This window comes from Lagenorhynchus albirostris, chromosome 13, assembly GCF_949774975.1.
Source record: "Lagenorhynchus albirostris chromosome 13, mLagAlb1.1, whole genome shotgun sequence".
In the NCBI taxonomy this organism is placed as follows: Eukaryota; Metazoa; Chordata; class Mammalia; order Artiodactyla; family Delphinidae; genus Lagenorhynchus; species Lagenorhynchus albirostris.
Window position 1 is genome coordinate 15,269,198 of NC_083107.1, and position 27,457 is coordinate 15,296,654.

At 38.0% G+C, this 27,457-nt stretch overlaps 1 protein-coding gene across 1 annotated transcript in view; it reads right to left on the bottom strand.

Moving 5' to 3' along the window:
* Window positions 1–27,457, bottom strand: part of DNAH6 (dynein axonemal heavy chain 6) — a 288,178-nt gene that overhangs the window by 237,846 nt on the left and 22,875 nt on the right. Inside the window, exon 4 of the mRNA XM_060170018.1 lies at window positions 4,796–5,063. Within this exon, the coding sequence (XP_060026001.1) occupies window positions 4,796–5,063 (268 nt within the window). The remainder of the gene's footprint in view (window positions 1–4,795; window positions 5,064–27,457) is intronic.

Below are 27,457 nucleotides of genomic sequence, written 5' to 3' on the forward strand. Positions count from 1 at the left end.
ATGGGCAAAAATATTTGCAAATGAAGCAACTGACAAAGGATTAATCTCCAAAATTTACAAGCAGCTCATGCAGCTCAATAACAAAAAAACAAACAACCCAATCCAAAAATGGACAGAAGACCTAAATAGACATTTCTCCAAAGAAGATATACAGATTGCCAACAAACGCATGAAAGAATGCTCAACATCATTAATCATTAGAGAAATGCAAATCAAAACTACAATGAGATATCATCTCACACTGGTCAGAATGGCCATCATCAAAAAATCTAGAAACAATAAATGCTGGAGAGGGTGTGGAGAAAAGGGAACACTCTTGCACTGTCGGTGGGAATGTAAATTGATACAGCCACTATGGAGAAAAGTATGGAGATTCCTTAAAAAACTACAACTAGAACTACCATACAACCCAGCAATCCCACTACTGGGCATATACCCTGAGAAAACCATAATTCAAAAAGAGTCATGTACCAAAATGTTCATTGCAGCTCTATTTACAATAGCCAGGACATGGAAGCAACCTAAGTGTCCATCAACAGATGAATGGATAAAGAAGATGTGGCACATATATACAATCGAATATTACTCAGCCATAAAAAGAAACAAAATTGAGTTATTTGTAGTGAGGTGGATGGACCTAGAGTCTGTCACACAGAGTAAAGTAAGTCAGAAAGAGAAATACAAATACCGTATGCTAACACATATATATGGAGTCTAAGTAAAAAAAAAAAAAGGTCATGAAGTACCTAGGGGTAAGACGGGAATAAAGACACAGACCTACTAGAGCATGGACTTGAGGATATGGGGAGGGGGAAGGGTAAGCTGTGACAAAGTGTGAGAGTGGCATGGACATATATACACTACCAAACGTAAAATAGATAGCTAGTGGGAAGCAGCCGCATAGCACAGGGATATCAGCTAGGTGGTTTGTGACCACCTAGAGGGGTGGGATAGGGAGGGTGGGAGGGAGGGAGATGCAAGAGGGAAGAGATATGGTAACATATGTATATGTATAACTGATTTACTTAGTTATAAAGCAGAAACTAACACACCATTGTAAAGCAATTATATCCAATAAAGATGTTAAAGAAAAAAAGTCAATTGTATTGCTATATAGAATATGTATATATATATATATATATATACACACTCTTTATATACATTTATACATATATCCTTTAGATATATTCTTTATATGTATTGTAGAATATATATGTGCATTGAATACACATATATGTATAGAATACACATATATACTCTCTAATAAATATATATTCTACATATATAAAATGAAAAATCCAAAATGAAATTTAAGAAAACAATTCCATTTATAATAGTATCAAAAAGAATAAAATATTTGGGAGTAAATTTGACAAAAGAAATGTAAAATGTATACTCTGAAAACTACAAAACATTGTTCAAAGAAATTGAAGAACACCTAAATAAATGGAAAAGGATTATATGTTCATAGACTAGAAAAGTTAATGCTGTTAAAATGGCAATATTTCCTAAATTGATCTACAGATTTAAAGCATTCCCTATCAAAATCCCAACTGGCTTCCTTGCAGAAATTGACAAACTGATCTTAAAATTCATGTGGAAATTCAAGAGGCCCAGGGAAGTCACACTTCCTAATTTCAAAATTTACTACTAAACTACAGTACTCAAGATAGTGTGGTACTGGCATAAGGATAGATATAGATCAACAGAAAAAAATTGAAAGTGCAGAAATCCTCATATTTACAGGCAATTGCTGACAAGGGTGTCAGGACAATTCAAGGTGGAAAGAATAGTCTTTGCAACAAATGGTGCTGGGACAACTGGACAGCCACAAGCAAAAGGATGAAGGTGAACCCATACCTCACGCCATCAGCAAAAGTTAACTTGAGATGGATTGAAGAACTAAATGTAAGAGTTAAAACTATAGAACTATTAGAAGAAAATATAGGGGTAAATTTTTGTGACCTGAGATGAAGCAATAGATTTTTATACCAAAAACACAAGCAGCAAAAGAAAAAAATGGACAAAACAGACATCATCAAAATTAAGAATTTTATGCTTCAAAGGACACGATCATGAAAGTGCAAAGACCCATAAAATGGGAGAAAAGTTTTGCAAATCATATATCTGATAAGGGATTTGTATCCAGAATATATAAAGAATTCTTACAACTCAATAGTAAAATACAGGTAGCTTAATTAAAAATGGGCAAAGTATCTGAATAGACAGTTCTCCAGATAAGGTATACAAATGGCCAAAAGGCACATGAAAAGATGCTCACCATCATTAGTCATCAGGGTAATAGAAATCAAAACAACAATGAAATGCCACTTCACAACCAGTAAGAAAAGCTATAATGAAAAATGCAGATGTAATGGTGAGAATATGGAGAAACTGAAGCCTTCATATGCTATTGGTGGTAATGTAAAATTGTGCAGTGGCTTTGGAAAACTGTTTTGCAGTTCCTCAAAATGTTAAACACAGAGTTACTAATGACCTAGCAATTCCACTCCCAAAGAAATAAAAACATATGTCTAGACTAAAACTTGTACACAAATATTCATAGCAGCTTTATTCATAATAAAGCCAAAAAGTGGAATAACGCCAATATCCATCAATAGGTGGATGGATAAATAAAACATATATATGTATACAAGTGAATATTATTGACCAATAAAAAGAAATGTCATGCTACAACATAGATGGCCCTTCAAAATATTATGCTAAGTAAAAAAGCCAGTCACAAAGGACCACATACTGTATGGTTCTATTTATATGAAATGAATTTATATGAAATAGATTAGGCACATCAAGAGAGAAAAGTCATAGACTAGTGGTTGTCCAGAGCTGGGGCAGGGGGTGGTCTGGGGGCATTGGGGAGAAATGGAGAGTGATGCTGATCACTCTTTTTGGAATGGTGGGAATGTTCTAAAATAGACTGTGGTGATGGTTGATCAATTCTATGAATATATTAAAACCATTCAATTGTATACTTTAAAAGAATGAATTGTATGAATCATACTTCAATAAAGTTGTTATTAGGAAATGTGGGCACAGATGCCAATAAGGTTGGTTACTAAAAATAATCATAAATAGAAAAATTTCAAGGACAGCTCCATATTTATCCCTTCAACATAGTCTAAAAGAATCAACCCCCTTAATTAACTCACTGTAAATAAAAGACTAGTGGTAAGTGTGTGGATAATGATAGCATCTAATAGATATTTAAACCAACACAATGGCTCAATTAGTTACGTCAACCTAAGATTAAAATGATGAGAACTTTCTAGTCTGCTTGGGCTACATTAAAGAGAAAATATTGTCAAGGTCAAAGCACTATTGGTATGAATAGTGAGCAGAGAGAATGACAATTCTCAGCACATTAAAAAAAGAGGAAAAGCCTTACGAATTGATACAGGTTAAATGCAAGAGGAACTGTTTTACTTACCTAGGAATAAAGTTATGAAATGTATAGTGTCCAAGACAAGGTAAAAGATGAAAGGTGGTAAAAAGGTAGTAAAATAGGTTCAAATCCTTGATAGATCCTTAGTGAAATTAGAGGTCTAGGGGTTGAGTTCAATGTCAAGAAGGATTAGAATCTTTTCCACAACCCAGAACGCTTGATGGGATGGAGGACCTGAGATGGTACATCTTACATATCTGTTTTGCACTAACACCTATATGAGCCATATTCCTTGAATGTTCCTTTATTGTGTGACTGATGTCTTGATAATGATCTTTCAGATTACCATATGCAAAGTGAACAAAATGACCAGTAAAAAGCAAACTTGAAGCTTCTGATGTGAGAGGGAGGTGACCCAGTCTCACAAAATAGACAGCTGAGGACACTGAGCATGACAGTAATGGTGGTTATAGCTCATTCCCAGGGGCCAAATAGAAAACTTCTGCCACAAGTCAAAGTTCAAGGAGTGAGTACAGATTTTAAATGTGGCCACTTACCCTTTAATAATTCTTTTTCCATGATAATCCCCTCCTCCAAAGTAAATATTTAAAATTTCCCTACTGTCTGAATCCATGATAGAAGAAAATGTATGAGACATTGGGAGTTATTGGGCCATGAAAACAAGCCCCCAAATTATTTTGGACCATAAAGTCCAGAGTGTCTCAAAAATGAGAATTAGTAATAGGGCTTGCTGGCCTGCTCTGTTCAAAAGGATATACAACTTTCCTGATCAACAAGAAAGGGGGTCATGAATCCAAACCTCTGAAGCTGCTTCTAAATAAAGGGGACCTGTGCAACTCTCTTGTTATACTTTAGTGTTTTGCAACCCTAGTTAAAATGTAGAAGAATAAAGATGCAGACATAGAGAATGGATTTGAGGACACGGTGGAGGGGGGTGAAGGGTAAGCTGGGACAAAGTGAGAGAGTAGCACTGACATATATACACTACCAAATGTAAAATAGATAGCTAGTGGGAAGCAGCTGCATAGCACAGGGAGATCAGCTTGGTACTATGTGACCATCTAGAAGGGTGGGATAGGGAGGATGGGAGGGAGATGCAAGAGGGAGGGGATATGGGGATATATGTATACATATAGCTGATTCACTTTGTTATACAGAAACTAACACAACACTGTAAAGCAATTATACTCCAATAAAGATGTAAAAAAAAAAAAAGATGTAGAAATACACTAGATTACCAGACTTTTAAGTGACAAACAGAATGAAAATTGTCAATTCTCTTGAAAGATGAAATCTTCTATTTCAGGGACAGTCTATACGAATACTTTGTTTTTCTGTAATTCTTTTAAAATATGATTAATAAATACATACTTGGTTAACAATGAACAGATCTTTTTGTAGAGATTCTCGACATCCACTGATGTTTTTAGAGCGGACATTCTTCTTCCACACGTTAAAAGCCTTCCATTTCCGGAAAAGTGAAAATACGGGAATCTTAGTGAGTTCTCTGTGATATAGATATTCTTGTTCCCATCGATCAATTTCGATAAATTCAATGTCATCATTATAAACATGTGTTACTGCATTTTTGCTAATAGTATAGTAGTCATTTTTACTGATGTTCTCATAATTCACAACCCTTTGAACAAATAAAAATTGGGGCAAGTGAATATAGTATTCAACACAAAATTAAGCAATTGCATTACTATTCTGTTTTAAAAAGATATAACATTTCTGGAAAACAAGTATTATTTAAAAATTAAAAATATTCTAACAGACTACTTTTAGATTGAATAAATTACTCGAGAAAAGGGAGCTGCTTTTTAACAACAGTTGGACTTATTATAGCTCTTAAGGATCTCACAACTGTGGCAATATGCTTGATAGTTTCAGTAATGTGATTTTTACAAAAACAAATCAATTATGGATTTTTATGAAAGCTACATGGAAATAAGTTTTTATTTATATTTGATTCTTTAGAAACTATTCAATAATAATAGTGTAAAAGAGTTTTACACTACCCAATATTGGCAGAATTATGAGAAAGATCAAAACAAGAAAATATGAACTAGATAAGATTAGAATCAAAACCCAGATTATGCTTAAAAATGTCCAGTTTATCACATATCAAAATAATCGTTAACGAGAAATTGTTTATTTCATCAAGGGTATTCTTCAACCTCATCCATAATAAGAAATTGATCAAGTAAAGAAGAAAAGCAAGAACGGGATAAAAACAGGAGCAAGAATAGGAGTGGGAAACAAAGGAATGAGAATAGAAAGGGCTGATTCTCTAAAACTTCTTAAAATAAGAACTTAGACGGGAACACTCCAGTGAAAATCAACTGTTTCCCACGTTTATTTTCTCTTACAGTCCTTAACTCTGCATTCTGAACCTGGAGTTCATGGCCCTTGAGCACAGCCATCGGGTCATCTGTGAAATCCCTGCAATTGCTGTATGTAAACAAATTTACATACGTATGCATGATAAATATTTTTTAAGGGATTGGAACAAAATCTCATATGCTTTGGGTCTGTTAATCAAAAAATGACGAACCACTGGCAAAAATCATTTTTAGGTTTTAACTTCTATTTTTGTCTTAATAACACTGAGTAAGAAAAATATTTTTAAAATTAGGGCATACAGGACCAGAATGAAAGCAAACTCAAAGCAAGAGCTGTTCAAGTGAGCACACAAGGGAACTGGGGGAGCCGATGGTGCTGTGGAGTGGGGAGTCTCGAAGGCCGCTCTCCCAATTCAGTGCCATAACAGAAGAACTTCAACTTGCTTAGCTCCTAACTGATGCCACTGCCGGACTCTTTGTCTGTGTTCTGGTTGACTCATGCCAGAAACATCTGGGAAAATGCCAGGTATTACCTGTTGCTGGTGAGGTGTATGGAAAATGTTTAAAATGTTTTTCCTTTTTTCTTTGTCAACAGCTTAAGATATAATTAGGACATTCTTCAGGTGATTCTCTACAAAGTGGGAGATTTCAACTTGTCTTTGAAACTGTAATTAACTTCACATGTTTCATTAACATCAATCATCAAACCAACCTAAAAGCAAGAACAAACACCTCACTGTGGCCCTGGTGTGTGTCTAGAAAACTCACCCTGTGTGAATCTATCTGCTACTAAAGGCCCTTCTAGAAGGTAGCAGATGTGGTCCATGATACTGAATTTTAACTTATTGGTGCTCAGTACCACTAAGAAATCCTTTTTATTTACATTTTCCTACCTATTCAAGATTCTCATTCTCAAACCACTAAGCCTTTTCCTCTACTACACATCTCTACTCTGCACAGGACAGACGAACACATGAGAGTCTTTTTTTTTTTTTTTTTTTTTTTTTTTTGCGGTACGCGGGCCTCTCACTGTTGTGGCCTCTCCCGTTGCGGAGCACAGGCTCCGGACGTGCAGGCTCAGCGGCCATGGCTCATGGGCCCAGCCGCTCCGCGGCATGTGGGATCCTCCCGGACCGGGGCACGAACCCGTGTCCCCTGCATTGGCAGGCGGACTCTCAACCACTGCGCCACCAGGGAAGCCCACATGAGAGTCTTTTTGAAAGATTGGATCATCAGCATCAAAATCACTTGGGGTGCTTAAGAATCCAGATTTCTGGGTCCAACACAGAATCAGAATCTCTATGTATGAGACTCAAAGATTCTAGCTTAACAAGTTCCCTGCGTGATTCTGATACACAATAATGTTTGTAACCACTGAAGTTTATTTGAAAGCAAATAATGTTTGTAACCACTGAACTTTTTTTGAAAGTAAATAAACAACAAAAAAAACATGGTGGGGACAAGGTGAGTTCTCTCTTGTACCTTCAACTTGAAAATCTCACACCTTTACTGTGTTTTATCCCCTTGAGTGTATCTCTCAGGATTTCACCCAAACAGAGGTGGAGAGGTTTCATAGCACTTTTTTCTACCTCTCCTGGCATTTGGCTACTTTTCCTCTGCATCTAAAAATATGCAGAACTTCTCTTTAACTTGTAGAAAGCTTCCCTTTAGTCTAAAGAAAGTTTTTTCTCAACCCTGCTGCCATTTAACTTAGAATCTCGTGTCTTCTTCCTTCTCTTAAACTTCCTTTATGATGGCTATATCCTCCCCATCCATTCCTTCTTAAAGTTTCTGAAAACTAGGCTTGGTCCTCACTACTCTAATGAAATGCTTCTCTTGAAGATCAGCAGGGGTTTCCTTCTAGCCCAATCCAGTTGGTAGGCAGAAGGGGCAGTGGGGTCACGGAAATCTTTGCAAAAATTAAGAAGGCCTATACCCAGTTCTCTGGAATCCTATTTTCCTTAGACTTTGCAGTTTGTTCCCAAGGGGTTGGGAACTCCTTGGATTCCTGTGCTTCATTCCTCACACAATAAACCTCAGTGCTCAGCTGTTCCAGGAGTTGATCCACTACTCCTAAGTGATGGCTGCCTTTTCAGCACCTCTTGGCATTCAGAATTCAGCCTCAAACTTCAGCTGCCTCCTTTGTTATTAGTTTTTTCTTTTTTTTTTTTTGGCACCGTGCAGCTTGAGGGACAGTTCCCCAACCCGGGATCGAACCTGGGCCCTTGGCAGTGAAACCACGGAGTCCTAACCACTGGACCGCCAGGGAATTCCCTCAGCTGTCTCCTTTGGATGTTTGTACCGTAAAGGTCTTTCTTTGAGGAAATAACCAGAAAAATTAGTCTTCCTTTAAGATGTAAAAAGAGAATTTAACTTTCTCAATTGCTGTGCTCTAAAATTCCTACTTTGCTGATAAAGAAGATGACTTTATGACCCAGTTAACTAAACAGAGATCCTTGGAAAGTTAATCAGACTGAGAAGAATGTCTTGAATAAAATTCCACTTAACTATGCTTTACTGGAAAAAAAATATCTGTAGCGTTTTCTTGCTGCTCAGTGTAGAAGCATGGAATCCCTTGTCAAATTGTTTTGCCGTAGAAACTCTCTGTCCATCTGAAATGAAACTTAGACTCAAGGCTTCTATTAATGTCTAAAAGGATGTGTCACGTGGAGAGAATTGCATGGCTGATTGTGGTAGGTCATCAATTGTCCTGTTCTTGTCGATTTCAGATAAAACTCAAAGGAAATCTACTGGGGGCCTAAAAAACATGATTTCTCCTCTTGGAATTAATTCTTAATTTTTCTAAAACAATAAGATCTCAATGTGAGTTGTTATTTCAAACAGCATCTCTATCTGTTGTTACACCTTGCAGTGATGGAAAATGCATCTGTTCATTTTTAAACTGATCCACTGGACTAAGACTGCAGAAGCATGGTTTGTCTCATGAGACCCTTCTGCTCAAGAACTCTGAGCAGCCTATTGCTTATATCATTAAATCCAAATCATTCTGCTGGGAGTTTGTGGCACCCTCCTCCTGTCTCATATTAGTTCCTTCTCTGTCCACACACTGCCCTTTTCAACTGTCAGGCTGGTTTCCAGCTTAGGCTGTGCTAGAATGAATACATATGTCTTTGTCCACCCTGTTCCATTCTCCCATCCTGATTTCTACAAACAAGAGAGTGATTCCTTACCTGCTATAAGGTACTGGGTTGAATTAGATGAGCTCACATGGCCCTATGCAAATTTAAGTTGTCTCATTATTTTCATTATTACACAGTTTTAGTCATTATGATTTGAACATATTTATTGGACAAAGGGAAACAAGCAAGTGCCTGGAAAGAAGTTAGCTATTTCCTGAGTTTTACTTTTGTAAACCTCAATCTGTTTGATTATGGTCAATATCATGATTCAGTATGCATCTAGATCTAACCTGAACCGGAGAAGAGAAATGGCTTGGTTTGCTTCTGGTTTGATTAACCAGAAATGGTAAAATATCTGATAAGTAACTCCTTTTCACCTAGAAAATTAAACAAAATGGTAAGTAAGAGGAAACTTCCAAGTTTCTTCAATAAGAGAGTGCTCTAGGGTCAGTGGTTCTCAATATATGGTCCTTGGAATGGCAGCATCAACCTCATGTGGGGATTGCAAATTCGGAGGCCCCCTCAAGACCCACTGAATCAGAAACTTGGGGGTTAACAATCTATGTTTTTGCAAGTCCTTTAGGGCTTGCTGGAGAACAATTGTTCTAGGTCCATGGCCTACAACTCTGGTTGAATATTGGGAATATTTGATGAGTTTTAAAGAAATGATGTTGCTTGGGCTCCACCACAAACCAATTAAATAAAACTCTGGGGGTGGGGCCTGGGTGATTCTAGCAGCCAAGGCTGAGAACCACTGCTCTAGGTTCTTCAAATTTCTGTATAAAATGAAGTAATCACCCACTAAATTGTCATAGCTCCAAAACGGTGCCTGTGTGTGTGTGTGTGTCTGAAGGAAGGGTAGGGAGACAATCCGATGATCCAAGTGATGGATGATCCAAGTGAAAATACTAAGGACCTGTAGTGTTTCCACTTGCTGACTGACATTTGACTTGACTGAAATTTCTTCATGGACTAGCCCAAGAAAAATGTCATTGTGTTAAGCAACCTGGGGAGGTTTCTGATAATGTGGCTTCAAAAAGATATGTTCCTGATTACATAACATATATGCCTCATTATAGAGTTTTTTTATAATTATGACCTCACATGGAAACTAGAATGCTTTCACTTGAGAAAGTTTCAAGCTGGCATTTACCTGTGTTTTCTGTTCTAGGCTGCTAAATATGTGATCTAGCTGAAAGGACAGAACGGCTTTAGTTTGAAATTTAAAAAGCTGCCTCAAAAATTATTTTAGCATAACAGGCTTAGAAACTAGTTGAGAACCAACTTGATCACTTAGAAAGTAATATGGCCTGAACCCAGTATGGACATTTTTATGGTCCTAACAGCCCAAATCACATAACTATAGTTCATAGAATCCTAATCCCAACAGATATCCCACAAGAAAAGGTTCTTTGGTTATACAGGACAGAAATGCATAATTATCATATTTAACCCAAGGTTTATCAATCTCAGCTCTACTGACATTTGGGGCCAGATAATTCTTCACTGTGTGGGACCATCCTGGGAACTGTCAGCTGTTTAGCAGCATCCCTGTCCTTTTCCCACTCCATACCAGCAGCACCACTCTTTCCAGTTGTAACAACCAAAAATCTCTCTGGACGTTGCCAAATGTCTCCCAGGGGGCAAAAAATCTTCCAGATTGAGAATCAGTGATTTAACTTGATGTTTCTCAAATTTACATGATCATAGAACATGTCTTTTTACTATCCACCTGTTAATATCACTTAGGTCTTATGATCCAGGAAATACACACTGGGAAACACTTAGGTAGAGGAGACATTGTGTCCTCTTTCTTGGCTTTTCTCGGACCCTAAAGATGCTCAGGATTTAGGAGGACTCTGTTGTACATTGATTTCTAATGATTTTAAAATTGAAATTGCACAGAAGATTAAATCATAGAATTGAAAGATGGAGCATCAGACATTATTCTGAATTTCCTGTCTGCAAATCACAAAACACTATCAAATAGCAAAGTCCTTAGTATATCTGTACCTCAATTTCCTCATCTTTCAACTATACAGGATACCTTTTTACTGGGGCTTTTTTTCAGGATGAAATAAGATTAATGTACAGAAAGCACTCAGCACAATGCCTAGCACAGAGTGTGTGACACAAATGTCAGGAGTAGTTGTTACTCTGAGGATGAGTACATTAGGCATAATGCATGAGAGCTTGGGTTCTGAAGTTTAACTACTTGGGTTTGAATCCCAGCCCCACAATTCACTAGCTATATGAACTTTGTCAAATTTCTCAACTCTGCCTTAGTTTCCTCATTTGTAAAATGGACATATCAATACTACCCACCTTGTAGAGTTGCTATGAAGATTAATTATATAAAGAATTTGGAACAATATTTGGCACAAACTAAGAGTTGTTGTTTGTAATATTGAGTTGCAGGACTCATCCATTTCATTGTAAAGACTTGGTATCCCACTATGGCCTTATGATGCACCCACGGTTCCTTACCATTATGAACAAGTTTATATTTCAGTGACCAAAACAAGAAATAGCAAAATATTGACATACACAATTAAAACAATAGTGAGATGAGAGGTTCCATAGATATGGGAAAAAAGTCCCTCATGTACTAGGGAGGGAATGGTCAGACATCACAGTGGCTCCTTTTTCAGGAGTATGAAAAAGAAATATTTACACATTGCCCTACCAGAGGGTCTCCTTCAATTCAACTAAATGGTCATGCTCATTAGACTTTCATAGACTATATCTGGCAGCCCTCTACCTAGAAGGCTAGAACAGGAACTACTTCTTGCCTTCCAGGCAGCATCAGTCTTTGCTTTTCCATGGGACCCCTTGCAACAATTCAATAGCCACTCCCGAGCTATACCCTCCCCAGGTGACAACTCAGATGCAAGGACATGAGATCCATATTGCGTGGGTGTGCAAATCACCCTGGCTTAAGAGGAGCCAATATTTCTTGCAATAACTATAAGCATACATTTTAGGGTTCCTGCAGAGACATGCCCAGAAAAAGAAGTGCCGCACTATGGGAAGTCCAAAGCTATGACTCCCCTTCAGGTATTTATAATTCATTTATAGTTCCTCTCAATGCAGATATAATTTACCAATCAGGGGTCATTTTTATCATAAGCAATGTTGCCTAGAAACAACTGACATTCTACTTGTATTAAGTTACCAGGGGAACAGAGCTTCAGAGTTAACCAAAGGCCAGATTCTCATGCGGAGAAAACTGTTCTACAATCCTCTAAAGCAACAGTCCCCAACCTTTTTGGCACCAGGGACCGGTTTCGTGGAAGACGACTTTTCCACGGACGGGGTGTGTGTGGGGGTTGGTTCAGGAGGTAATGTCAGCGATGGGGAGCGGCAGATGAAGCTTCGCTTGCTTGCCCGCCACACACCGCCTGCTGTGTGACATGGTTCCTAACAGGCCATGGACCAATACTGGTCCAGTATTGGTCCGCGGCCCGGGGGTTGGGGACCCCTGCTCTGAAGCAATGCTTCCCAAACTTTACATGTTCCAACACACCTGTACAGTGATAACATTTTATAAGGCACACTGGTGAAGACATTAATTATAATAAGAAAAATAAAACAAAATATTCAGGGAAATATTCAATACTGAATATTATAAAACTTCCAAATAAAGTCTAGCTCATAAACAACCACAGCTATGACTATAAATTTTTGAAGTAGCTACTGCATTTCTAATCAAGACATGATGAATGGTCTGTTCAAATTCTTAAAGTCGCCACTGCTAAGGAATACACTTCATAGACGTGGGAGACAGCAAATGGCAGATGATGATTTATTGCTCTGTCTCTGATGAATGGAAACTTCCTTTTCCACTGACTAGAATTTGTATCACTTGTTCTTTTGAAATTATGTGCCAGAGGTACCATCATTCTTTAATTCTAACAGCTTTTCCTTTTCTTGCTTTGATAAATGCGGTGTTGAAATTTCTTATGATAATACAAATTGATTTAAAACCCAAACATTTCCATATCAAGTACCTTAGAAACAATGGTGACACTTTCTCTCAAACACAGATGTTATGCTTGTTTGACTTACTAATTTTTCCTTAAATTTAAATCTCAACAATGACTAAAAAATCACGAGAGAGCCATTTTAAATTTCACTTTTCTGAAGTTGAAATTTTGCTTTGAATTCCTAATCTTTGTCAGTATGTGTTAATATATTTTCAGGCAGCTCTTATATTTTTTATTAAGTTCATTCAGGTACTCAAATGTCAGTTAAGTAACCCAGCTGTATAACCAAAAACTATCCTTCACTAAATCTACAAAGTTGAATCATTTGCAAAATATTTTCCAATTCTTGACAAAATTCTTCCTTTGGATCACTTAGGCATTTAAGTCTGAAACAACAAATAATGGTGTTCGGCTCACATATCTTTGTAGAAAGCTTAAAAACAGAAGGTCAGGTGGTGGATTGGATTTTATTATAGTTACAATTTTGATAATATTATTTAATTTGGAATCCATAACTGCAGAGAAACATTTACATATGGGAGTCTTTTGTGAATAAAATACTGTATTATGTATTTTAATCTCAGGATTATCAGAATAAACTCTAAATGGAAAATACATTTTCAAGAAGTATTTCCAGAATATCTCATTTGCCTTTGATATTTCAACCCCAGTAGCTTTTTTGCTCCACAGAACAAAGTTCTTCCAAACACTTCACTTCAAGGTTGCTAGTGCTATTATCTAGCAGTTATTAATATCTGTACATCCATCAATATGCAATAAAACTTTAATAACGTCCTGGATTTGGTCATCTCTGTTACGTAACATGTGGATCTAGTGGTATTATTGATTTCCTTTGCTTTTCTGGCTCCAAATAGAATAAATAATTTCCACACAGGCTGGTAAAACTGTAATTCTGCGATAGTCATTTTGACGTTAGATATTAATTGTGTATTCTTGCATTCTTAGCTTCTTGAGCTTCTTGATCAGATGCTAACCAAAAAATGGAATTTGGTTTCCTATTTTGTTCTTGCGCATGCCTTTAAAAGTTCCAACCCTTTACCCAGGAGGGTGGATATCTTTCAGTAAAGTGTTGATATAGCTTGGTTGGTACTACTGATTGATTTGATAACACTTTCATACTAATGAGATATTTAGGCAAAAGAACAGGAAAATTATTGTGGTTAATAAATCCAATATGAGATAATTCTAATTATGTTGCCTAATTTCTAACCTTTTTTTTTAATAACATAAACTGTGTTTACCTTATAACTTATTGTTTCCTCTCTGAGCATATCTTTCTATAGGTGTCTCAGTAATAGTATGACATGTCTTTTTTCCTTTTTTCTTTTTTTTTTTCACGATGAGAGTGCAACTTTGAATGATTTCTAGTTGGGATCTCAGTTCCACTTTTATTCATCAATTTTCTATTGGGAAGAAAGCATTATTTTGCATTTGTTCTGGAAAAATCAATAGGCTTATATGAGAGGCAGATTATAGTGCTAGGTTTGGAAATGATAGAAAATGTTTCCATGGCTTCCACCACTTTTGGGGGGCTAGTGAAGACATTCTTTCAAGTAAACTCTCAGTCTCATGGAGGTCTCGTGGACACCACCAAGTTTCATCTTGACAGGGCAGTAGAGCAGAGAAATTAAGAACATACATTCAGAAGCCAGACTGTCATTTATTTATCGTACAACCTGGGGCAAGGTACTTAACCATTTTGTGTCTTATCTGTAAAACAGAGGTAATAAATGTATCTATCTTATAGTATTATTGTGAGAATTAAAAAACATATGTATATATATACATGTATATTCATGTATGCACTTTGCCTGGAACGTAGTAAATACAAGTAAATCATCATCTTTTATGATATTTAAAATGTGATGATTTGCTTTGGTGTCCTCTCACAAAGTGGGTATATAACCAAACTTTCTAACCAACAGCCATCCCCCATACTTCATGGCTACACCTCAATTACAATCACTCTTGTTCAAGGTCAAAGTCCTAACAAAATAGAATTATTTTCTCTTGATCTGTGTTCTCTTTTCCCTTCCTGACCTCTCTAGTTCCTAATCCTTTACCTAGTTTCCTCTAATTTGCCCCAGACCTGACCAGAGTCACCATTATGCCTTCTTGCTGGACAAGGTAATCTGCAGTGTACAGTTGTATGCTTACCGGGGTAATATTCCAAAATATTTACACATCTCCTTGAAGAAGAAGCTTCAAAACTGTTATGCCTAACACATACCACTAAATTTATTCTTTAGAATGAACTTGGTAAATGTAACTATTTTCTCACTTAGAGGGACCACAGTAGAGATAAACATTGTAGAACTGCACATTTAATGTATTTTACTACACTTAAAAAGTTATGGGATGACATTATATTTTATCGTATTACTTTTAAAAGAAGTTTGGTATAATGTGTCCTTATCTCATTGATCCAGTAGTTACTACTTTTAACTTCCAATTTAGCTGCTTCCAACTGTATGGCATCCAAATAATTGTCTTTACTCATAAGATTTATAATATTTGGAGTTGGGGCTGGGCGGAAAATTTAACCTCCATCCTAAAACGTGATAAAATAACAAACCGTGATTCCAACATCTTCTTGAGATGAGATCTTGCATATTACTAACAAGCATCATTAGTGCCAGTCCAAAAAAGTATAAAACATCAACTCACTTCCCTTAGTAGAAGTGTTCATTAGTCTAGAAAGACAATTAATTTCCTGAATCAAACAGAAGCACCATTTCCATACTCATCTTCAATACTTTGTGTTGTGCTAGTAAATAGATGAGAATCCATTTTGTTTGGCAAAATCTTACTCCTTTCATAACGGGGAATTAATATCACAAATGGCACTCCTTGATGTCTGGGTTATTGAATATTTTTTAAATAAGAGGAAGCTATGAAAACATTTCACACATTAATCAAGAAGTGTTTGTAAAAATGAGCAAATAAACCATTTTTTTCTGAGTCACGGTTAAAGATCCATAACCTCTTCTTCAAAACTTATAAAAAACTAGAAAAAGAAGTAGTAAGGTAGTTGTGGAATAACAATACTATTAAAGGAATATTTTTTACATCAAATAGCTTTAAATTCCATTACATGTTAATTCTCCTATCTTAAAAAAAACAAGCTATTTCTCTTATCTTAAGAAAAGTCCCCACTCTTGACCCCAATTCTCTTTTCATCAACCACCCTGCTTCTCTTCTGTCTTTGCCATCCCCAGATTAGTATGTCCAAATCCAAACTCCTATTTTTCCCTGAAGAATCTGTTCCATCCAGTCTTCTGTGTCTTACTTAATAGCATCTCACCCCTTTCCCTTGCTCAGTCAAAGCGATCATTAAAGTCAACCTGGGCACTTCTCTGGTTGCCCACCTTGTATATAATCCATAAAAATATCTGTTGGGCTACTGCTGCCACCGCTGCCACCTGAGGATCACAGGTCACTGCCCACCTGGGAGCCTGGACAGCCCACCACTGATTTTTCTGTGTGTGTTTCTCTATTCGCTTTGTTTCTGGTTTGTTTGGTTTTGCTTTTACCATTTGTCTTGGGTTTTGTTTGTCTGTTTGTTTTCTTTTCCTTTTTTTATTGTTGTTGCTGTTTGTTTGGGTCTTTGCCTTTTTTCTTGGGTTTTGTTTGTCTGTTTTCTTTTCCTTTTTTTTGTTGTTGTTTGTTTGTTTGGGTCTTTGCTTTTTTTCTTGGGTTTTGTTTGTCCGTTTTTTTTCTTCCCCCCTCTCTTTTTTTTTTTCTCCACACCAGGTGGCTTGCAGGGTCTTGGTTCCCCAGCCAGGGGTTGGGCCTGAGCCTCTGGGGTGGAAGCACCAAGTCCAGGACATTGGACCACCAGAGAATCCCCAGCCCCAGGGAACATTCATTGGCGAGAGCTCTCCTGGAGGTCTCCATCTTAACACCAAGACCCACTCCACCCAACTGCCTGCAGGCTCCGGTGCTGGAAGCCTCACTCCAAACAACTAGCAAGACAGGAACCCACAACCCCACCCATCAGCAGACAAGCTGCGAAGGAGGAAAGTTTTCCACCAATAGGAAGCCGCTTCGTGGGTGGAGACTGCAGGTGGCGGAGAGGGGAAGCTTTGGAGCCGTGGAGGAGAGCGCAGCAACAGGGGTACGAAGGGCAAAGTGGAGAGATTCCCGCACAGAGGATCGGTGCCGACCGGCACTCACCAGCCCGAGAGGCTTGTCTGCTCACCTGCCGGGATGGGTGGGGCCTGGGAGCTGAGGCTAGGGCTTCGGTGGAATCCCAGGGAGTGGAATGTGGTTGGCTGCGGGAACACAGCCTGAAGGAGGCTAAAGCACCACGGCTAGCCGGGAGGGAGTCCAGGAAAAAGTCTGGAGCTGCCAAAGAGACAAGAGACTTGTTCTTGCCTCTTTGTTTCCTGGGACGCAAGGAGAGGGGATTAAGAGCGCCACTTAAAGGAGCTCCAGAGACAGGCGTGAGATGCGGCTATCAGCGCCAACCCCAGAGACGGGCATGAGACGCTAAGGCTGCTGCTGCCGCCACCAAGAAGCATGTGGGCAAGCACAGGTCACTATCCACACCTCCCCTCCTGGGAACCTGTGCAGCCTGCCACTGCCAGTGTCCTGTGATCTAGGGACAATTTTCCTGGGAGAACGCATGGCGTGCCTCAAGCTGGTGCAACGCCATGCTGGCCTCTGCCGCTTCAGGCTCGCCCTGCATCTGTACCCCTCCCTCCCCCCGGCCTGAGTGAACCAGAGCCCCCAAATCAGCTGCTCCTTTAATCCCATCCTGTCTGAGTGAAGAACAGATGCCCTCTGGCAACCTACAAGCAGAGGCGGGTCCAAATACAAAGCTGAACCCCGGAAGCTGTGCGAATAAAGAAGAGAAAGGGAAATTTCTCCCAGCAGCTTCAGGAGCAGTGGATTAAATCTCCACAATCAACTTGATGTACGCTGCATCTGTGGAATACCTGAATTGACAACGAATCATCCCAAAATGAGGAGGTGGACTTTGGGAGCAACGATATATTTTTTTTTTCCATTTTTCTCTTTTTGTGAGTGTGTATGTGTGTGCTTCTGTGTGTGATTTTGTCTGTATAGCTTTGCTTTTACCATTTGTCCTAGGGTTCAATCTGTCTTTTCTTTTTTTATTATTACTTAAATTTTTTCTTAATAATTATTTTTAAAATTTTATTTTAATAACTTTATTTTACTTTACTTCATATTATTTTATTTTATCTTCTTCTTTCTTTCTTTCTTATTTTTCTCCCTTTTATTCTGAGTCATGTGGCGGACAGGCTCTTGGGAGAGCCAAGTTCAGGACACTGGTCCACAAGAGACTCCCAACTGCACGTAATATCAAACAGCAAAAATCTGCCCAGAGATCTCCATCTCAACGCCAAGACCCAGCTCCACTCAATGACCAGCAAGCTACAGTGCAGGACACCCTATGCCAAACAACTAGCAAGACAGGAACACAACCCCATCCATTAGCACAGAGGCTCCTAAAATCATAATAAGGCCACAGACACCGCAAAACACACCACTAGATGTGGACCTGCCCACCAGAAAGACAAGATCCAGCCTCATTGACCAGAATGCAGGCACTAGTCTCCTCCACCAGGAAGCCTACACAACCCACTGCAACAACCTTAGCCACTGGGGACAGACACCAAAAACAATGGAAACTATGAACCTGAAGCCTGCAAAAGGAGACCCCAAAAAACAGTAAGTTAAGCAAAATGAGAAGACAGAGAAACACACAGCAGATAAAGGAGCAAGGCAAAAACCCACCAGACCTAACAAATGAAGAGGAAATAGGTGGTCTACCTGAAAAAGAATTCAGAATATTGTTAGTAAAGACATCCAAAATCTTGCAAATAGAATGAAGAAAATACAAGAAACATTTAACAAAGACCTAGACGAACTAAACAGCAAACAAACAGTGATGAACAGCACAATAAATGAAATTAAATATTCTCTAGAAGGGATCAATAGCAGAATAACTGAGGCAGAAGAACGGATAAGTGACCTGGAAGATAAAATAGTGGAAATAACTACTGCAGAGCAGAATAAAGAAAAAAGAATGAAAAGAATTGAGGACAGCCTCAGAGACCTCTGGGACAACATTAAATGCATCAACATTTGAATTATAGGGGTCTCAGACAGTAACACAATCATCATAGGGGACTTTAACACCCCTACTTTCACCAATGGACAGATCATCCAAAATGAAAATAAAGAAGGAAACACAAGCTTTAAATGATATGTTACAGAAGATGGACTTAATTGATATTTATAGGACATTTCATCCAAAAACAACAGAATACACATTCTTCTCAACTGCTCATGGAACATTCTCCAGGATAGATCATATCTTGGGTCACAGATTAAGCCTTGATAAGTTTAAGGAAATTGAAATCATATCAAGTATCTTTTCCAACCACAACACTATGAGACTAGATATCAATTACAGGAAAAAATCTGTAAGAAATACAAACACATGGAGGCTAAACAATACACTACTTAATAACCAAGAGATCACTGAAGAAATCAAAGAGGCAACCAAAAAATACCTAGAAACAAATGACAATGAAAACACAAGGACCGAAAACCTATGGGATGCAGCAAAAGCAGTTCTAAGAGGGAAGTTTATAGCAATACAATCCTAGCTTAGGAAACAAGAAACATCTCAAATAAACAATCTAACCTTACACCTAAAGCAGTTAGAGAAAGAACAAAAAAACCCAAAGTTAGCAGAAGGAAAGAAATGATAAAGATCAGATCAGAAATAAATGAAAAAGAAATGAAGGAAATGATAGCAAAGATCAAAAAAACTAAAAGCTGGTTCTTTGAGAAGATAAACAAAATTGATAACCATTAGCCAGACTCATCAAGAAAAAAAGGGAGAGACTCAAATCAATAGAATTAGAAATGACAAAGGAGAAGTAACAACTGACACTGCAGAAATACAAAGGATCATGAGAGATTACTACAAGCAACTATATGCCAATAAAATGGACAACCTGAAAGAAATGGACAAATTCTTAGAAATGCACAACCTTCCAAGACTGAACCAGGAAGAAATAAAATATATGAATAGACCAACCACAAGCACTGAAATTGAAACTGTGATTAAAAATCTTCCAACAAACAAAAGCCCAAGACCAGATGGCTCCACAGGCGAATTCTATCAGACACTTAGAGAAGAGCTAACACCTATCCTTCTCAAACCTTTCCAAAATACAGCAGAGGGAGGAACACTCACAAACTTATTCTACGAGGCCACCATCACTCTGATACCAAAACCAGAAAAAGATGTCACAAAGAAAGAAAACTACAGGCCAATATCACTGATGAACATAGATGCAAAAATCCTCAACAAAATACTAGCAAACAAAATCCAACAGCACATTTAAAGGATCATACACTATGATCAACTGGGTTTTATCCCAGAAATGCAAGGATTCTTCAATATATGCAAATCAAACAATGTGATACACCATATTAACAAATTGAAAGGGAAAAACCACATGATCATCTCAATAGATTCAGAGAAAGCTTTCAACAAAATTCAACACCCATTTATGATAAAAACTGTCCAGAAAGTAGGCATAGAGGGAACTTTCCTCAACATAATAAAGGCCATTTATGACAAACCCACAGCCAACATCGTCCTCAATGGTGAAAAACTGAAACCATTTCCTCTAAGATCACGAACAAGACAAGGTTGCCCACTCTCACCACTATTATTCAACATAGTTTTGGAAGTTTTAGCCACAGCAATCAGAGAAGAAAAAGAAATAACAGGGATCCAAGTTTGAAAAGAAGAAGTAAAGCTGTCACTGTTAGCAGATGACATGATACTATATGTAGAGAATCCTAAAGATGCTACCAGAAAACTACTAGAGCTAATCAATGAATTTGATAAAGCAGCAGGATACAAAATTAATGCACAGAAATCTCTAGCATTCCTATGCATTAATGATGAAAAATCTGAAAGTGAAATTAAGAAAACACTCCCATTTACCTCTGCAACAAAAAGAATAAAATATCTAGGAATAAACCTACGTAAGGAGACAAAAGATCTGTATGCAGAAAATTATAAGACACTGATGAAAGAAATTAAAGATGATACAAATAGTTGGAGAGATATACCATGTTCTTGGATTGGAAGAATCAATACTGTGAAAATGACTGTACTACCCAAAGCAATATACAAATTTAATGCAATCCCTATCAAACTACCACTGGGATTTTTCACAGAACTAGAGTAAGAAATTCCACAATTTGTGTGGAAACACAAAGGACCTCGAATGGCAAATGTAATCTTGAGATAGAAAAATGGAGTTGGAGGAATCAGGCTCCCTGACTTTAGACTATACTACAGAGCTACAGTAATCAAGACAGTATGGTAGTGGCACAAAAAGAGAAATATAGATCAATGCAACAGGATAGAAAGCCCAGAGATAAACCCACGCACATATGGTCACATTTTCTTTGATAAAGGAGGCAAGAATATACAGTGGAGAAAAGACAGCCTCTTCAATAAGTGGTGCTGGAAAAACTGGACAGCTACATGTAAAAGAATGAAATTAGAACACTTCCTAACACCATAAACAAAAATAAACTCAAAATGGATTAAAGACCTAGATGTAAGGCAAGACACCATCAAACTCTTAGAGGAAAACATAGGCAGAACACTGTATGACATAAATCACAGCAAGATCCTTTTTGACCCACCTCCTGGAGAAATGGAAATAAAACCAAAAATAAACAAATGGGACCTAAGGAAACTTAAAAGCTTTTGCACAGCAAAGGAAAGCATAAAGAAGACGACAAGACAACCCTCAGAATGGGAGAAAATATTTGCAAATGAAGCAACTGACAAAGGATTAATCTCCAAAACATACAAGCAACACATGCAGCTCAATATCAAAAAACAAATAACCCAATCCAAAAATGGGCAGAAGACCTAAATAGACATTTCTCCAAAGAAGATATACAGATTGCCAACAAACGCATGAAAGAATGCTCAACATCATTAATCATTAAAGAAATGCAAATCAAAACTACAATGAGATATCATCTCACACTGGTCAGAATGGCCATCATCAAAAAATCTAGAAACAATAAATGCTGGAGAGGGTGTGGAGAAAAGGGAACCCTCTTGCACTGTTGGTGGGAATGTAAATTGATACAGCCACTATGGAGAAAAGTATGGAGATTCCTTAAAAAACTACAACTAGAACTACCATACAACCCAGCAATCCCACTACTGGGCATATACCCTGAGAAAACCATAATTCAAAAAGAGTCGTGTACCACAATGTTCATTGCAGCTCTATTTACAATAGCCAGGACATGGAAGCAACCTAAGTGTCCATCAACAGATGAATGAATAAAGAAGATGTGGCACATATATACAATGGAATATTACTCAGGCATAAAAAGGAAGGAAACTGAGTTATTTGTAGTGAGGTGGATGGACCTTGAGTGTGTCATACAGAGTGAAGTAAGTCAGAAAGAAGAAAACAAATACCATATGCTAACACATATATATGGAATCTAAAAAAGAAAAAAGAAAAAAATGGTCAGAAGAACCTAGGGGCAAGATGCGAATAAAGATGCAGACCTACTAGAGAATGGTCTTGAGGATATGCTGAGGGGGAAGGATAAGCTGGGACAAAGTGAGAGAGTGGCATGGACATATATACACTACCAAACATAAAATAGATAGCTACTGGGAAGCAGCCACATAGCACAGGGAGATAAGCTAGGTGGTATGTGACCACCTAGAAGGGTGGGATAGGGAGGGTGGGAGGGAGGGAGATGCAACAGGGAAGAGATATGGGGACATATGTATATGTATAACTGATTCACTTTGTTATAAAGTCGAAACTAACACACCATTGTAAAGCAATTATACTCCAATAAAGATGTAAAAATAAAATGAAATACAAATGATCATAAGGAACTATTTGCCAATAAAATGGAAAATGTGGAAGAAATGGACAAACTCTTAGAAAGGTACAACCTACCAAGACTGAACCTGGAAGAAATAGAAAATATGAACAGTCCAATCACAAGTAATGAAATTGAAACTGTTATTAAAAATCTTCCAACAAACAAAAGGCCAGGACCAGATGGCTTCACAGGCAAATTCTTTCAAACATTTAGAGAAGAGCTAACATCTATCCTTCTCAAACTCTTCCAAAAAATTGCAGAGGAAAGAACACTCCGAAGCTCGTTCTATGAGGCCATCATTACCATGATTCCAAAACCAGACAAAGATACTACAAAAAAGAAAATTACAGACCAATATCACTGATGAACATAGATGCAAAAATCCTCAACAAAATACTAGCAAACAGAATCCAACAACACATGAAAAAGATCATACACCACAATCAAGTGGGATGAATCCCAGGGATGCATGGATTCTTCAATATATGCAAATCAATCAACGTGATACACCATATCAACAGACTGAAGAATAAGAAGCACATGACCATCTCAATAGATGCAGAAAAAGCTTTTGACAAAATTTAACTCCCATTTATGATAAAAACTCTCCAGAATTGGGCATAGAGGGAACCTACCTCAATATATAGAACATTTGGCCATATATGACAAACCCACAGCAAACATCATTCTCAATGGTGAAAAACTGAAAGCATTTCCTCTAAGATCAGGAACAAGTCAAGTGTGTCCACTGTCGCCATTATTATTATTATTTTTTTTTTGCGGTACGCGGGTCTCTCACTGTTGTGGCCTCTCCCGTTGTGGAGCACAGGTTCTGGACGCGCAGGCTCAGCGTCCATGGCTCACGGGCCCAGCAGCTCTGCGGCATGTGGGATCTTCCCGGACCGGGGCACGAACCTGTGTCCCCTGCATCGGCAGGCGGACTCTCAACCACTGCGCCACCAGGGAAGCCCTGTTGCCATTATTATTCAACATAGTTTTGGAAGTCCTAGCCACGTCAATCAAAGAAGTAAAAGAAATAAAAGGAATACAAATTGGAAAAGAAGAAGTAAAACTGTCACTGTTTGCAGATGACATGATACTACACATAGAGAATCCTAAAGATGCCACCAGAAAACTACTAGAGCTAATCAATGAATTTGGTAAAGTAGTAGGATACAAAATTAATGCACAGAAATCTCTTGCATCCCTATACACTAGTGATGAAAAATCTGAAAGAGAAATTAAGGAAATACTCCCATTTACCACTGCAACAAAAAGAATAAAATATCTAGGAATAACCTATCTAAGGAGGCAAAAGACCTGTACTCAGAAAACTATACTATACTGATGCAAGAAATCAAAGATGGCACAAACAGATGGAGAGAGATGCCATGTTCTTGGATTGGAAGAATCAATATTGTGAAACTGATGATACTATCCAAAGCAATCTACAGATTCAGTGCAATCCCTACCAAATTGCCAATTGCATTTTTCACAGAATTAGAACAAAAAATTTTACAATTTGTATGGAAACACAAAAGACCCTGAACAGCCAAAGCAATCTTGAGAAAGAAAGACAGAGCTTGAGGAATCAGGCTCACTGACTTCAGACTATACTACAAAGTTACAGTAATCAAGACAGTATGGTACTGGCACAAAAACAGAAATACAGATCAATGAACAGGATAGAAAGCCCAGAGCTAAACCCATGCACCTATGGTCACCTAATCTATGACAAAGAAGGCAAGAATATACAATGGAGAAAAGACAGCCTCTTCAATAAATGGTGCTGGGCAAACTGGACAGCTACATATAAAAGAATGAAATTAGAACACTCCATAACAACTATACAAAAATAAAATGGATTAAAGACCTAAATGTAAGGCCAGACACCATCAAACTCTTAGAGGAAAACATAGGCAGAACACTGTATGACATAAATCACAGCAAGATCCTTTTTGACCCACCTCCTGGAGAAATGGAAATAAAAACAAAAATAAACAAATGGGACCTAATGAAACTTAAAAGCTTTTGCAGAGCAAAGGAAACTATAAGCAAGATGAAAAGACAACCCTCAGAATGGGAGAAATTATTTGCAAATGAAGCAACTGACAAGGGATTAATCTGCAATATATACAAACAGCTCCTGCAGCTCAATATCAAAAAAACAAACAACCCAATCAAAAAATGGCCAGAAGATCTAAATAACCATTTCTCCAAAGAAGACATAGAGATGGCCAAGAGACACATGAAAAGATGCTCAACATAACTAATTATTAGAGAAATGCAGATCAAAACTACAATGAGTTATCGCCTCACACCGGTTAGAATGGCCATCATCAAAAAATCTACAAACAATAAATGCTGGAGAGGGTGTGAAGAAGAGGGACCCTCTTGCACTGTTGGTGGGAATGTAAATGGATACAGCCACTATGGAGAACAGTATGGAGGTTCCTTCAAAAAGACCATATGACCCAGCAATCCCACTACTGGACATATACCCAGAGAAACCATTATGCAAAAAGACACATGCCCCCAATGTTCATTACAGCACTATTTACAATAGCCAGGACATGGAGGCAAGCTACATGTCCATCAACAGATTAATGGATAAAGATGTGGTATATTTGTACAAATTGTGTCATTTGTAGAGGAATGGATGGACCTAGAGAAAGACATACAGAGTGAAGTAAGCCAGAAAGAGAAAAACAAGTATCATATATTAACACATATATGTGGAATCTAGAAGAACGGTACTGATGAATCTATTTGCAAAGCAGAAATAGAGACATAGATGTAGGGAACAAATGTGTGGACAACAGGGGCAGGAATGGGGGAGTGGGATGAATTGGGAGATTGGGATTAACATATATATGCCGCTGGGTATGAAACAGATAACTAGTGAGGAACTGCTGTATAGCACGGGGAAGTCTACTCAGTGCTATGTGGTGACCTGGATGGGAGGGAAATCCCAAAGGGAGGGGATATGTGTATACATATGGCTGGTTCATTTCACTGTGCTGCATGAGCTAGCACAACATTGTAAAGCAACTATACTCCAATAAAAACAAAACAAAACAAAACAGTAAAAAACCCAGTCCTCAACAGTTGAATGACTAAACAAATTATGGTATATTCATAAAATGGAATACTACTCAGCAAGGAAAGGAAATTTATTCATGCAACAACATGGATCTCAAAAATATTTTGCTAGAGAAATTGGACACAAAAAACCAGCTGTGATTCCCTCTGTGTGAAATTCCTTTTAAAAAAGCATAACTAATATGTTGTGATAGAAATTACACTAGTGGCTGCTTGAGGTGTCAGGGAGGGGTGGTCATGGTGGAGGGTATGTATGAGAAATTTTTCAGGTGACAGAAATGTTCTTGATTGAGGTAGTGGTTACATGAATGTCTACATTTGGCAAAGCTTATCAAACTACACTTAAAATGGGTCATAGTATTATGTCAATTATATCTCAATAAAGTTGAGTTTAAAAAGAAAATCCTGTTGGCTTAACCTTCAAATTACTTCCAGAATTTGACCCACTTCTCCCCACCTCCACCACTACCGCCTGGTCTATCTCTTACGTGAATAATTACAGCCTTCTAATCGGTCTCCCTGTTTCAATACTTGCTCCTCAAAAGTCCATCCTCTACACAGCAACCTGAGAGGTCCTTTTCAAAATGTAATTCAGATCACGGCACTTCTCTACTTGAAATTCTTCCTTGGTTCTCCATTTTTCTCAGAGTAAAAGTTAATGTTTTTACAATAGCTGGCAGGGCCATCAATGGTCTGTCATCTCATTCATTCTACTGTAGTCACACCAGCCTGCTGTTCAGTTCTTCAACATGCCAGGTGTGCTCCTGCCTTGGGATATTTGTATTCACTTTGCTGCTGTCTGGAAAGCTCTTCTCCCCTCTTCCCATAGCACATAATTCACTCCTTCTCCTTCGAGTCTTTGTCCAAATGCCAGCTTCTCAATGAGGCCCATGCTGACCACCCCAACTTATTAACAACCTCTTTCCAAGAACTCCCAATCCCCTTTGCTCTACACTGTTTTTTTGTATAACACTTAGCATATTCTAGCATTCTATATAATTTACTCCTGTATCGTATTAATTATTGTCTCCCTCTGCTAAAATGTAAGCTCCATGAGGGCAGCAATTTTGATCTGGATGGTTCCCTAACACAGCTCTAGCACCTAGAAATGGTCATGCTATAGATTGCGTGCTCAATACATTTTGCTGAATGATTTTCATAAGCATCTCTCTTCCTTCTACAAATTGTTCCTCACTCCTGTTAAGCTCTTTCAGGTTTACAATAAATCTATCATTTAAAAATTTGATTAAAATGTTTTTCTTCTCCCCAGCAGGAGAGTTGTTTTCAGTGTTATCTGATCAATCAAAACTACAGTGCTGAGTAAGGGAGAAGAGAATTCCTAGAAAGAACTTTTATCTTCCTATGCAGCAGAGACTGGGGAAGGCAGCTCAAAGAATTTGGTGGCAATGCTCAACTACAACCACCTTCAAGGAAAGACCATCTCAACAACTATAGCATTCAACCCAACTAAACCACCACAGAGGAAGGTCAGCATCATCTTTA